This window comes from Neoarius graeffei, chromosome 10, assembly GCF_027579695.1.
Source record: "Neoarius graeffei isolate fNeoGra1 chromosome 10, fNeoGra1.pri, whole genome shotgun sequence".
In the NCBI taxonomy this organism is placed as follows: Eukaryota; Metazoa; Chordata; class Actinopteri; order Siluriformes; family Ariidae; genus Neoarius; species Neoarius graeffei.
In genome coordinates, this window is record NC_083578.1 from 86,668,916 (window position 1) to 86,683,948 (window position 15,033).

The window sequence follows — 15,033 nt, forward strand, 5'->3', positions numbered from 1 at the left end:
TCTTGTCATACATGGATTATAGCCCATGTACGACTTGATTTTGTGAAATAATTGTTAAACGTAGCTTGGCGGAGGTATGCATTCTACCAAGTGCCCTTCTAGTTTCAGTTTTGGTCCCGTCCCCGCCCCTTCATTCATCTGCTACTGATAGTCTTCACCTTTTCTGTGATTTGCAATTACTTTGCCTTTTTATATCTTTTCTGTTCTTTGCGAAGTCTTATCATACTTTTTGTCTATAAAACCTCAATCTTGTTCTCTGCTTTGTTTAACCTTATAAAACATTTTATTTCATACCTGGGTAATAGGTGGAACAATACCCATCGGGGTGAGTTTCCTAAAAGCAACGTAGCACAAAGATCATCGTTAAATGGTAGAGTGAGCATCACAATAAACACTCTCTCTCCTAGTTAAAGGAGAACTGAAGGCAATTTTTTTATCATCAAAATTCTATTTCTCTCATTTTATTAAATATCGGAATGCATTTTTGATCGCTATTTTGTCGCTGCTATAGCAAATTATGAGTGTTTGAAATATGCTCTGTAATATATCAGTCCATATGTCAAAGCAACGGCCGTAAACGAGATTCGTTGAGACCTGTGCGAGACATTGTAGGACGGAAGTAAAACGTACAGCGGAAATCAAAGTGACCAACATCTACCAACATTGCCAAAAGACGCGCGCGGCCTCTTTCGAATGCTGACGTAATCAAGCCGGAAGTTTTGTTTGTTTTGATAGCAATCAGGAAAGTTTGAAAAAAGTAAGCGTCATTTAAACTTGTTTTTGTGCAATATTTCATTTCGAAAACAGTTTTCAAAATGGCGGCACTGACACCTGGCTGACACTTGACGTTTCGAAGTCTCGTGAAGATCGCGCGGATAAGCGACGCCTGCCGTGGACCAAACGCACCAAATTCAACATGCATAAAAACCGAATAGGCCGATAAGTATAATATTTAATTGTAAATAGTTGCCAATACGAGTCACGATATAAGGTTACTAAAACAGAAAACGTAATTGAATAACTCGTTAATTAAGAAATAAAGCAAGTTTAAAAATGACTTCAGTTCTCCTTTAAGGGTTGTTTTACAATCAGGGTACGCTAGCTAAAAATCACATTTAACACTTATTATCTTCAATATCAAAAGGCTTGACTAAATAAACTTGGTTGTTTATTGTAGCCCTGTGATAGCTCTATTTACCATGCAAAAAAAAAAAATTTGGTGATAGCGTTATTTTTGGTGAATGTATGGCAATGTGTGTCATATTTAGCAAAATTACTCGTGTCATTTAGAAAAAGTGCTTTTTTGACCACAGGTCGCTCCAAAAGGGATGCACTTAAATCATTCTTTACCATAAAACAAATATTTGGTTTCATTTCATTGGAAACATAGTTAAGTTTTAATGTTGAATGCCAGTAAGTTTTCAGACTATTTTGATCAAATTAGTATGTAATTGTGTCAAAAAAACATCCTCTCCGAGACAGCTAATTTTTCAATATAAAATAACATATCTAAAATGATTATTTTCATCCTAAAATGTGGTCAAGCTATTGGGACATAAATATTAGCAACAACTAACACAAAGCTTACAGCCTTATATTTAAAAGCACTATGGAAGTCGTGGATTCTGAATTGTCAAAAAAAAGTCCTCTCCGAGAATCACTTCATTTGTTTCTCCCAGCCCTGCTTAAAGCTAAACTTAATCTTGTTATAATACAAACTATTACACATGCCTATCTGTTCTTTAACTCGTCCTTCACTTAAAAACTGGTACAAGAACCAGTTTGAATCAATTTGAATTTTGGACCCCTGTGACACAAATTTTGTACCCTGATTGTAAAACAACCCTTAAGATGCTCTTAGCATTAAGAGGCTTTTGGGAAACCCACCGCAGTACTCCTCACATTATATACAGTATTTCTGAAATCCTAATCAGTATTGTATCAGTTAAAGAAGTTAAAATGGGAAAAATATATATGAGTGATTCCACGCTTATGGGTACTGAAATGGGGACATGAACTTATTTTTAAAAATTCACCTAAAACCATTTCTTTTTTTTTTTACCATCAGGTCACAAAATATGTAATCTTTAATGAATGATATGTTAAAAGATAACTTTAATTTTCTGAGATGTGATAAAAACATATTTATATGCCAAAGTCAGAACGTAACAGAAGTGTTGTGGACATATATATTCTCAATTTTAACAATGTAGAATTACTTTTTGAAACATAGGAAGGTGATGTTTTAGCAAATATAATTAATAAACATGTGTAGTAGAATAAACATACACATTCTTTCAATAAGATTAACATGGTATAGAGCTAGATTGTAATTCATTTGTAACAGACGCGAGATGGACAATCGTAACAGAAGTAATGTAACAGACATCATTTTGGAACTCATAGGCTTGACTTTGGCATATAAATATGTTTTTATTACATCTCAGAAAATTAAAGTTATCTTTTAACATATCATTCATTAAAGATTACATGTTTTGTGACCTGATGGTAAAAAAAGAAATGGTTTTAGTTGAATAAGTTCATGTCCCCATTTCAGTACCCATAAGCGTGGAATCACTCATATATATTTTTTTGAAGAAAACAAAAATAGTCATGTTCCATAAATTCATCCTGCAAGTCAGTACAAGCAGCATACAGTACACTACCGTTCAAAAGTTCGGGGTCACCCAGACAATTTTGTGTTTTCCATGAAAAGTCACACTTTTATTTACCACCATAAGTTATAAAATGAATAGAAAATATAGTCAAGACATTTTTCTGGCCATTTTGAGCATTTTATCGACCCCACAAATGTGATGCTCCAGAAACTCAATCTGCTCAAAGGAAGGTCAGTTTTATAGCTTCTCTAAAGAGCTCAACTGTTTTCAGCTGTGCTAACATGATTGTACAAGGGTTTTCTAATCATCCATTAGCCTTCTGAGGCAATGAGCAAACACATTGTACCATTAGAACACTGGAGTGAGAGTTGCTGGAAATGGGCCTCTATACACCTATGGAGATATTGCACCAAAAACCACACATTTGCAGCTAGAATAGTCATTTAGCACATTAGCAATGTATAGAGTGGATTTCTGATTAGTTTAAAGTGACCTTCATTGAAAAGAACAGTGCTTTTCTTTCAAAAATAAGGACATTTCAAAGTGACCCCAAACTTTTGAACGCTAGTGTACAAACAACCCCATATTTGAGGACATTGTGTAATTATTAGTGCCTGAATGTGGAGTTTGAATCTTTACATGAATATAATATGGGCGTTTCTGCTCTGCTTCATGTGAACGCACAACCTGTTGGACACAGTGTGTGTGTGTCACAGTAAACCTGTCCATCCTAAATAATAATAACAATAATCATCATCAACCTTTCCAGAATAACTCGAACCTTCCAGAAAGTTCGGTGAGGGAATTAATCTTACAGTGTAATCTGAATCTGTATTTTGGGGTGTGGGGGGAAATAAAACCACACTGGCAAAAAAGAAAGAAAAGAAAAGAAAAAAAAGGCGTTTCCTTTTCTTAGAAAACAACACAATAACTATTTTCCCAAAACCAATTAAAGCTTTAAAATGTAACAGCGACCTAATGATCCGTTAATAAGCAACATTTCCGTCTACAGAAGTTGAAACAAACTTACCGACCTGAGGCGGATCAGTGAGACTACTTTCCACTTCCGCTTTGATGTTACCGCCTTTTGGACGCTATTAAAGTAGCTTATGTGAAAAAAAAATAAAGGTTCAACAACTCCAAAAGCTACATTATTAGTCCCCCAAGAACTCCTGTTATAAGCACAGCCGCTATTCATAGACACTTATGAAGCTTCTGATGGTTATATTTACAGTTTGTTCAAGAGAGCAACCTTTGAAGCGTCTTGAAGCCCACTGACTGAACAAAGTCCACTTCCTCTCCTGACAACGTCACGCAGCTCGACTGGACACACTTCATCCCGAAATGGCTCCCTGGTGGAACCAAAGTGCACTACGTAGGGCGTAATACCACTGGTTCACACACAAGGGTGACGCACTTATATATAGAGGGAGCAGAGGGTGATTTGGGATCGAGCCAATGTGACTAAACTGAAAAGAGAAAGAGGTTTGACTCTGAACAAAGCTTAACCCTTGTCTGATTTGATGCATCCTTGACTGTTCAAACGGTTCCTACAAAGTTAGAAGCACACAATTGTGTGAATATTGCATCCCTTTGGATACAGTTTCCCTTCACTGGAACTAGTAGCCCTTTTCCACTGATGCGGTACCTAATCTGGAACCATGTGCCCCTTTTCCACCAAATCAGTTCCAGGGCTGGTTCGGGGCCAGTGCTTAGTTTCGAACCAGGTTTTCTGTTTCCACTGACTGGCTCTGGGGCCAGAAAAACCGGTTCCAGGCTAGCACCAGCTCTTTGCTAGTCTGGTTAACACCAGACCATATCACAAGTGAAATATGGTCTGGAATCCGTCTATTGAATTTCTCGTAGGGGAGGTGTGGTTTACGATTGTCAACGGCCGTTTATTGGACGTTGCGAATGTCTATCATTTGGCGTATACGTAGCCCATGGCCAATCATGGCAGTTGTACCCGGTGATGTAGTTAGAGCGACGAAGAAGAGAAGGAAAGAGAAAGAGAAGGCAAAACAAAAACAGGAAAACAATGGCACCGAACGATTACTGCCGTTTGTGCAAGACAAAGCTTGATCGAAAGTTTGGTTCGTATCGCTTGCCGCCATGTTAAATGTGATCCGTAAACAGTCCCAAATAAACTACAAGCTTCCGTTTGTCGAGTAGTACGCGTCACCGTCTTTCCACCCCTCCCCACTCTCTGATTGGCTCCCTAACTCAGGCGAGCCTTTAGACCATAGTTTCCATGCTGTCTTTTCAGATCGGAACGATTGTGCAAAGCAGCATGGAATTTCCCAGGCTAGCTCTTTGCTGGGCCAGAGGAAAGAACCGCTTACGTCAGCGGGGGGGGGCAGAGTTATTAAGACCAACAACAATAGCAAGACCGTGAAAGGTTGCCGTTTTTAAATAAGCGACGAGATATCATGGATGCAGTAAAGCAGCAGTCATCCATTGTTGTTGTTGTTGTTGCTGCTGCTTCTTCTTCTCCGTGTTGTTGTTGCTTCAATGTTCTCGCCAAGGTTTATGCAAACACAGTGATGTAACTGACGTATACAGTGACATAATGACGTGGCTCCCCTTAGCACCCCGAGCTATGGAAAAGCAAACTGGTTCTCAGCTGGCTCGCAAGTTGAATGAGTTGTGAACCAGCCCTGGAACTGATTTTGGTGGAAAAGGGGTAATGGTGGTGTAGTGGTTAGCACTGTTGCTGCACAGCAAGAAGGTTCTGGGTTTGAGCCCAGTGGCTGATGGGGCCTTTCTGTATGGGTTTCTTCTGGGTGTTCTGGTTTCCCCCACAGTTCAAAGACAAGGTTAACATGGGGCAGCCATGGCCTGAGTTTAGGCTACAATTCCCTTGAGCAAGGCACCTAACCCCCAACTGCTCCCTGGGCGCTGTAGCATAGCTGCCCACTGCTCTGGGTATGTGTATGTGCTCATTGCTCACTTGTGTGTTCACTGCTTCATAAATGCAGAGGATGGATCTCACTGTGGGATGAAGTCTGTGCTTGAGTGTACTGTACATGTGACAAATAAAGGCTTCTTGGCTTGGCTTGGCTTGGCTTAGAAAATGTTTGAGCACGACGAAATTGCTGGGGCAAGCCATTGCCTAAAGGTTAGAGAAGCAACTTTGAGACCTAAAGGTCACCAGTTTGATTCCCTGGACTAGCAAGAATGGATGAAGTATCCTTGAGCACGGCACCTAACCCCCAACTGCTCCCTGGGCGCTGTAGCATAGCTGCCCACTGCTCTGGGTATGTGTGTGTGCTCATTGCTCACTTGTGTGTGCATGTGTGTTCATTGCTTCATAAATGCAGAGGATGGATTTCACTGTGGGATGAAGTCTGTGCTTGAGTGTACTGTACATGTGACAAATAAAGGCTTCTTGGCTTGGCTTGGCTTAGAAAATGTTTGAACACGACGAAATCGCTGGGGCAAGCCATTGCCTAAAGGTTAGAGAAGCAGCTTTGAGACCTAAAGGTCACCAGTTTGATTCCCTGGACTAGCAAGAATGGATGAAGTGTCCTTGAGCATGGCACCTAACCCCCAACTGCTCGCTGCTGTGGGTACATATGAAGGTACTTCAAAAAGTTCTCGGTCTCACCCAAAAATAAGGGCCATAATTAACTCCAATTTTGGGGCGTAACCGTATACTATAAAGCCTTAGATCACTGTACAGAAAAACTCAAATGAAAGTAGCAATCAAATAAAAAAGGAGAGGAAAAAAAGCTTTGAGTTGACGTGAGGTTTCTCCAGGACAATGCGCCCGTCCACACAGCACAGGTGGCAGGGGCAGAAGCAGCCAAACCTGGCTTTGAACTGTTGCTCCATGCACCTTACTCACCCGACCTGGCACCATCTGACTTCTGTCTGTTTCCCAAACTGAAATCCCACTTGCATGGTTCACTTGCCATTTTCAGAGTGGTGATGATGATGATGATGATGTCATCCATGCTGTCGAGGGAGATCTGGAGGCTCAAGATGTGACCTTCTTCCATGAAGGGATAGAGAAGCTTGAACATCGGTGGACCAAGTGCATTGAAGTTAAAGGAGACTATGTTGAAAAATAATGCAAGAACAATCTTTCTCGTGAGTGAGAGAGGCTGAGAACTTTCTGAAGTACCTTCGTATGTCAGGGTCCTGTTGTATAAGAGCATCTGCTAAATGCCTGTAATGTAATATAATATCCCAGAGTTGGAATCACTGATGGGAGAAATTCGCCACCATTTTGATAAAATCAGAAATCGCTTCACGCAGACGAGCATGTGTTCTGTCCGACATGATTTTCCACTGCAAATGTTACCCAACAGAAAAAACCCAACTTCCACTGTGTAACATTTGCTTCTCAAACCTGTCTAAACCTGAGATGGTTTTCTAAAAGCACCAAAGAAGAACTGGTTCCACACCTGCACCATCCTGATGGAAAAGAAAAGAGCTGGAGGCCCAAACTTGTTCCAGCACAACAATGCCCCTGTGCACAAAGCACGCCCCATGAAGACATACGGTGTGTGAAGGTTGGAATGGAAGAACTCGAGTGTCCTGCACAGAGCCCTGACTGAACTCAGCACCATTGAACACCTTTAGGATGAACTAGAACTAGAATTGGAACCTCCTCAACCCCCCAACTTCAGAGCCTGCCCTCAGTAATGCTTTGAATGAACACAAATCCCCAAAGCCACGCCTCAAAATCTAGTGGAAAGCCTTCCCAGAAAAGAAGAGTAGAGCTTATTATAACTGGAAAGGGGGAACAGCTCAATATTGCTGTCCATGGGTTTGAAATGAGAATTTCAATCCTCAGAAGTGTCCACATACTTTTGGCCATGTTTGAAATGATCAAGCCTGCATACATGTAGGTGTTTCTGAGGAACAGTAAAAGCACACAAACACACATTTTGCTCATAATAATCACATTTTGTTTATAAGGACGCCCAAGGACACTGTACAAATACACCAAAGGACATAAAACCATGGAATAATTCTAAATAAAGGAAAAATAATAAAACAAACAGAAATACAATAAAAGAAAAAAGAGAATAATGACAATGAAATGAATGTTTATATAAAATTATGAGATGGAATGCAAATCAGTCATTGTGTGAGTATTAAAGGAAGGTGGAATTTTTTAAAATTATTATTATTTATCTTACAGTTGATGAGAAAAATGTGATTATTTGAAAAAACAGTACAAACCCTGAATCTCATACCCAACCTGTGCATTAAAACAATTCACACACACACTGTATTTGCATAGTTTATTAAAATGTATGTATGACAAATAATACCACAAGTATTCACACACAAGTGTAAAAATATTAATAAAACGGTTGACTGAGATTTTGAAATGGACCAAAATCCCAATCTGTAAAAGTTCTTACATGAATTAAGAAGACTTTATTATTGACCACCAAACATCAGTATTAAATGACTTCATGAATGCCATTTTTGTTTTTTTTTTGTTTTTTTACCACATTTTTTTTGTTTTTTACCACACTCGTCTTACGTTTCTTTGCCACTTCATCATTTTTCCACAAACTTTGCAGCTATGATAATAGCTGCAAAGTTTGTGGAAAAATGATGAAGTGGCAAAGAAACGTAAGACGAGCACAAGACATTCATTCTTAGAAAGAAAAACTGTTTAACTTGCATCATTACGTCAAAGAGGATGTAATTTAAAAAATAAAAAACTAGAAGGGCATTCAGTAGAGTGCATACCTCGGCCAAGCCACATATTATCAACATCATAATTAAATCACTTGAACTGAGGCTAATACTAAAGCTGTCCACCAAATTTCAACCAAATCTGTTCACTACTTTTTGAGTTACATTGGGAAGATATTAAATAAAATCTTGGATCCAAATACATATCTGGATCCTGGATCTACATATATATCCGGATTTGCATCAAAATCTCTTCAGTTGTTCCTTTGTCCATGGCCTATCTTTCCACCAAGTTTCATCCAAATCTGTTCACTACTTTTTTTTGAGTTATGTTGGGAACAAAAAAAACAACCAACCAAACAAACAAACAAAAAAAACCCCACTGAATCCACATACATGTCCAGATCCTGGATCCACATACATATCCGAATTTGGATTAAAATCTAAAGAACTGTTCCTTGGCCCATGGCTTACCTTTCCTCCAAATTTCATTAAAATCCGTTCATTACTTTTTGAGTTACGTTGAGAACAGAAACAAAAATCCTGGAACTCTATACATACGGTATCTGGATCCTGGATCCACATGCATATCTGGATTTGTATCAAAATCTAATCAGTTGTTCCCTGGCCTATGGCCCACCTTTGCTCCAAACGTCATCCAAATCCATTCACTACTTTTTGTGCTATGTTGGGGAAAAAACAAAACAAAACAAAATCCTAGATCCAAATACATATTCAGATCCTGGATTCAAATTTCATCCAAATCCGTTCACTACTTTGTGACTTATATTGAGAACAAACAAACAAACAAACAAACCTCCTCCAATAAAGTTTGCAGAGATTTAAAAAAAAAAGCCTTCATGTACTTCATAAACACAAAGCTTTTACTCGGATATTTCCAGCTCTGAAGCATAGCGAGTCCTGTAACGAGCAAATGCAATGAATCTGCACTGATTTTGTATTTATGTGCCTTCTGTCACACACACACACACACACACACACACACACACACACACACACACACACACACACACAGATGATTTAACACATCAGGCTGTTACTAATTCCTGGTGAAAAACGTTCAAAAAACACAAAACTTTCAGAGCTGAGCGGCTAATTTTCTGGACTTGCGGCCTCTCCGTTTGCCTCCGTGGCAGGCTTCTTCGAAATGGAGTAGTAGTAGGTCCTCATCTTCTCCTCCACTTTCAAGAAGCCTGGCCTGTCTTCATACCTGCAGTCAGAGAAGAGAAAAAATGCAGAATGACTTTCACATTCTTGTGTGTGAACGAAAAACGTTTTGCTAAAAATAAACCTCTCTGGGTAATTCCATGCAAATGTCAACCTTACCCTGGAAAAATAATCTTGTGAGCACAGGGAGAAAACAAATCATTATCAAAATAAACTAAAAAATCTATAACTTTGGTTGTTTGACTGTTTTATTAATAATGGCAATACCAAAACGAAACATTTTGAAAGCTATAGATTATAAGTTAATTAGCATATTTTTCATATTATTGGGGTTTTTTTTGTATATTTTTGCATTTTGTTGAATGTTGGCTCTTTACAACGTTTTAAAAAGTGTGTCTATAACCCTGATTATATATATATATATATATATATCTCATCTCATTATCTCTAGCCGCTTTATCCTGTTCTACAGGGTCGCAGGCAAGCTGGAGCCTATCCCAGCTGACTACGGGCGAAAGGCGGGGTACACCCTGGACAAGTCGCCAGGTCATCACAGGGCTGACACATAGACACAGACAACCATTCACACCTACGCTCAATTTAGAGTCACCAGTTAACCTAACCTGCATGTCTTTGGACTGTGGGGGAAACCGGAGCACCCGGAGGAAACCCACGCGGACACAGGGAGAACATGCAAACTCCACACAGAAAGGCCCTCGCCGGCCACGGGGCTCGAACCTGGACCTTCTTGCTGTGAGGCGATAGCGCTAACCACTACACCACCGTGCCGCATCTATCTATCTATCTATCTATCTATCTATCTATCTATCTAAAATAAAGCATATTTTACTTCTAAAATTTACTTTTTCTGTATTTGTGGTTCTCTGACAGGTCACATGACCACAAATGCAAACTCAAATCTCACCTGTAGCAGCAACGTGACTTTAAAAGTCAAATCTACAGCGCTGTGTAAAAATCCTAGGCACATGTAAAGAAATGCTGTAGACCAAAAATGGCTTAAAAATAATTTAATTAAATGTTTCAACATTAAAAAAATACAATAAACAGTAAGCAGTAAGCCATAATAAATGAATATAACAAAGTTAATATTTGGTGTGAGACGACCCTTTGCTTTAAAAAAAAAAAGTAGTCTGAGGTCCAGTGAGTGCAGTTTTATGTGGAAATGAGCTGTAGGTTTTACTGAGCATCTTCCAGAACCAGCCACAGTTCTTCGGGACACTTTGACTGTCACACTCGCGTCTTCATTTCGCACCAAAACCCAGTAGCCTTCATTATGTTTTCTTTTTTAATCTGAAAAATGCTCTCTTATGTAATATGCTGTTCAGATGCAAACTTTTTTTTTCTGTAACATTTAATTTTGTGCTGGAAACTCCCCCGAACATTTGGAACTCTAAAATATTTTTGTAATGTTTCTGACTTGATAATGTAGAAGTCATAAAATGGAAATCTATAACAAAGTTTGTATGTAGAAAAAAAATAGGGTGCCAAGACTTTTACAAAGTACTGTATATCCCTGAAATCAGGCAATAATCATAATATGATATATAATCTTGTATAAACAGGGTTTCATATTGTGGTTTGAAAATTTATGGTCAACAGGAAGTGACACAAATACAAGTATAAGAACAAAACTAAGATGCATTGCGATATTTAAAAAGGGAACAGATTCAAATCCTCTGTGTACTGTATATACGCTTTGTTTTGCCACCATGGCAACAGCTACAATTACAGTGGTGCTTGAAAGTTTGTGAACCCTTTAGAATTTTCTATATTTCTGCATAAATATGACCTAAAACATCATCAGATTTTCACACAAGTCCTAAAAGTAGATAAAGAGAACCCAGTTAAACAAATGAGACAAAAATATTATACTTGGTCATTTATTTATTGAGGAAAACGATCCAGTATTACATATCTGTGAGTGGCAAAAGTATGTGAACCTTTGCTTTCAGTATCTGGTGTGACCCCCTTGTGCAGCAATAACTGCAACTAAACGTTTGCGGTAACTGTTGATCAGTCCTGCACACCGGCTTGGAGAAATTTTAGCCCGTTCCTCCGTACAGAACAGTTTCAACTCTGGGATGTTGGTGGGTTTCCTCACATGAACTGCTCGCTTCAGGTCCTTCCACAACATTTCCATTGGATTAAGGTCAGGACTTTGACTTGGCCATTCCAAAACATTCACTTTATTCTTCTTTAACCATTCTTTGGTAGAATGACTTGTGTGCTTAGGGCCGTTGTCTTGCTGCATGACCCACCTTCTCTTGAGATTCAGTCCATGAACAGATGTCCTGACATTTTCCTTTAGAATTCGCTGGTATAATTCAGAATTCATTGTTCCATCAGTGATGGCAAGCCGTCCTGGCCCAGATGCAGCAAAACAGGCCCAAACCATGATACTACCACCACCATGTTTCACAGATGGGATAAGGTTCTTATGCTGGAATGCAGTGTTTTCCTTTCTCCAAACATAACGCTTCTCATTTAAACCAAAAAGTTCTATTTTGATCCCATCCATCCACAAAACATTTTTCCAATAGCCTTCTGGCTTGTCCACGTGATCTTTAGCAAACTGCAGACGAGCAGCAATGTTCTTTTTGGAGAGCAGTGGCTTTCTCCTTGCAACCCTGCCATGCACACCATTGTTGTTCAGTGTTCTCCTGATGGTGGACTCATGAACATTAACATTAGCCAATGTGAGAGAGGCCTTCAGTTGCTTAGAAGTTACCCTGGGTTCCTTTGTGACCTCGCCGACTATTACACGCCTTGCTCTTGGAGTGATCTTTGTTGGTCGACCACTCCTGGGGAGGGTAACAGTGGTCTTGAATTTCCTCCATTTGTACACAATCTGTCTGACTGTGGATTGGTGGAGTCCAAACTCTTTAGAGATGGTTTTGTAACCTTTTCCAGCCTGATGAGCATCAACAATGCTTTTTCTGAGGTCCTCAGAAATCTCCTTTGTGCGTGCCATGATACACTTCCACAAACATGTGTTGTGAAGATCAGACTTTGATAGATCCCTGTTCTTTAAATAAAACAGGGTGCCCACTCACACCTGATTGTCATCCCATTGATTGAAAACACCCGACTCTAATTTCACCTTCAAATTAACTGCTAATCCTAGAGGTTCACATACTTTTGCCACTCACAGATATGTAATTTTGGATCATTTTCCTCAATAAATAAATGTCCAAGTATAATCTTTTTGTCTCATTTGTTTAACTGGGTTCTCTTTATCTACTTTTAGGACTTGTGTGAAAATCTGATGATGTTTTAGGTCATATTTATGCAGAAATATAGAAAATTCTAAAGGGTTCACAAACTTTCAAGCACCACTGTATATTATTACTGTATAATATTACAAACATGCACAGATATCCAATTACCTTTAATTATCTTTCTCTGTTAATTTGACATGAGCAAAAAACAAAAAAAACAAAACCTGTCCTCAGTTTAACACCAGAACAATTTGTATTATTTTTCTCATCATTACAAAGTTAAATTTAAAGCTAGACTACCTTTCAGATTTTTCAAGTGTAGGTCATAAAAAAATTTTTCCCTGACACCCAATTATTTTTGTTTAGTGGACAGAAAGCTACTGAATTCGAATCACAGACTTCCAATTTTATGAGGTTAAAAAAAAAGAACAATTAATGAATTTATCTCCACATGTCCCTAAATTCTCCGCTATTTTTTCCTGCTTCACCATGACCCAATACAAGATACTATATCATGCATCATGTGGTGGGCTTCCCCTGTTCACGCAAGGCATTGTGGAATACAAATTTGAAACAGGAGAGAAAAATGGAGGACATGAGTGTGCGAATGAAACGTGAAAGACCAACTACAGTGACAGAAAGCAAGAAGAAAAGACGTTATGTTATATACGAAGGAAAGGAAACGCAGGACCAAACTAATAAATATCGGCGCTCAGCGAGCACCTCGGTGTGATCAGCTGTTCGTTTAGCGACAGAATGATGGAACTGTCAGTGCACGCTCAAGGTAAACCTATAGATGGCAGTAATGCAACACTGTGGATGCCAGCTGCTGGAAAACCCAAAAGAAGAAGAAGAAGGTAAACTAATTACCTTCTTCAATTTGTCGCGCCGTTTTTGTACATACAGTTAGGTCCATATATATTTGGACATTGACACAAATCTGGTTTTTTTTACCTGTTTACTGAAACATATTCAAGTCATAGTTATATAATGGACATGGACATAAAGTCCAGACTTTCAGCTTTCATTTGAGGGTATCCACATTAAAATTGGATGAAGGGTTTAGGAGTTTCGGCTCCTTAACATGTGCCACCCTGTTTTTAAAGGGACCAAAAGTAATTGGACAATTGACTCAAAGGCTATTTCATGGGCAGGTGTGGGCAATTCCTTTGTTATGTCATTCTCAATTAAGCAGATAAAAGGCCTGGAGTTGATTTGAGGTGTGGTGCTTGCATTTGGAAGATTTTGCTGTGAAGAAAACATGCGATCAAAGGAGTTCTCCATGCAGGTGAAACAAGCCATCCTTAAAGGAACAGTCCACCGTATTTCCATAATGAAATATGCTCTTATCTGAATTGAGACGAGCTGCTCCGTACCTATCCGAGCTTTGCGCGACCTCCCAGTCAGTCAGACGCAGTCAGACGCGCTGTCACTCCTGTTAGCAATGTAGCTAGGCTCAGTATGGCCAATGGTATTTTTTGGGGCTGTAGTTAGATGCGACCAAACTCTTCCGTGTTTTTCCTGTTTACATAGGTTTATATGACCAGTGACATGAAACAAGTTCAGTTACAGAAATTGAAACGTAGCGATTTTCTATGCTATGGAAAGTGCGCACTATAATGACAGGCGTACTAACACCTTCTGCGCGCTTCAGCAGCGCATTGATACGGAGCTCAGATATCAATGCGCTGCCGAAGCGCGCAGAAGGTGTTAGTACGCCTGTCATTATAGTGCGGACTTTCCATAGCATAGAAAATCGCTACGTTTCAATTTCTGTAACTGAACTTGTTTCATGTCACTGCTCATATAAACCTATGTAAACAGGAAAAACACGGAAGAGTTTGGTCGCATCTAACTACAGCCCCAAAAAATACCGTTGGCCATACTGAGCCTAGCTACATTGCTAACAGGAGTGACAGCGTGTCTGACTGACTGGGAGGTCGCGCAAAGCTCGGAGAGGTACGGAGCAGCTCGTCTCAATTCAGATAAGAGCATATTTCATTATGGAAATACGGTGGACTGTTCCTTTAAGCTGCGAAAACAGAAAAAGCCCATCCGAGAAATTGCTACAATATTAGGAGTGGCAAAATCTACAGTTTGGTACATCCTGAGAAAGAAAGAAAGCACTGGTGAACTCATCAATGCAAAAAGACCTGGATGCCCACAGAAGACAACAGTGGTGGATGATCGCAGAATAATTTCCATGGTGAAGAGAAACCCCTTCACACAGCCAACCAAGTGAACAACACTCTCCAGGAGGTAGGCGTATCAATATCCAAATCTACCATAAAGAGAAGACTGCATGAAAGTAAATACAGAGGGTTCAC

General features: G+C 39.4%; 2 protein-coding genes across 7 annotated transcripts in view; both read right to left on the minus strand.

Annotated features, from left to right (window-relative positions):
• Window positions 1-3,971, minus strand: part of mob3a (MOB kinase activator 3A) — a 36,101-nt gene extending 32,130 nt beyond the window's left edge. Inside the window, exon 1 of one of the 3 annotated variants that reach the window (XM_060932506.1) lies at window positions 3,871-3,971. The gene's annotated coding sequence lies outside the window, so the exon portion shown is untranslated. The other 2 variants (XM_060932505.1, XM_060932504.1) reach the window with 2 other exon arrangements.
• Window positions 3,972-8,616: 4,645 nt separating this feature from the next.
• LOC132893406 (tyrosine-protein kinase ZAP-70) overlaps window positions 8,617-15,033 on the minus strand; it is a 50,347-nt gene continuing 43,930 nt past the window's right edge. For all 4 annotated transcript variants that reach the window (XM_060932507.1, XM_060932508.1, XM_060932509.1 and 1 more), the window contains exon 13: window positions 8,617-9,510. In XM_060932507.1, coding sequence (XP_060788490.1) covers window positions 9,393-9,510 — 118 coding nt within the window. In that variant the 3' untranslated portion in view covers window positions 8,617-9,392. The remainder of the gene's footprint in view (window positions 9,511-15,033) is intronic.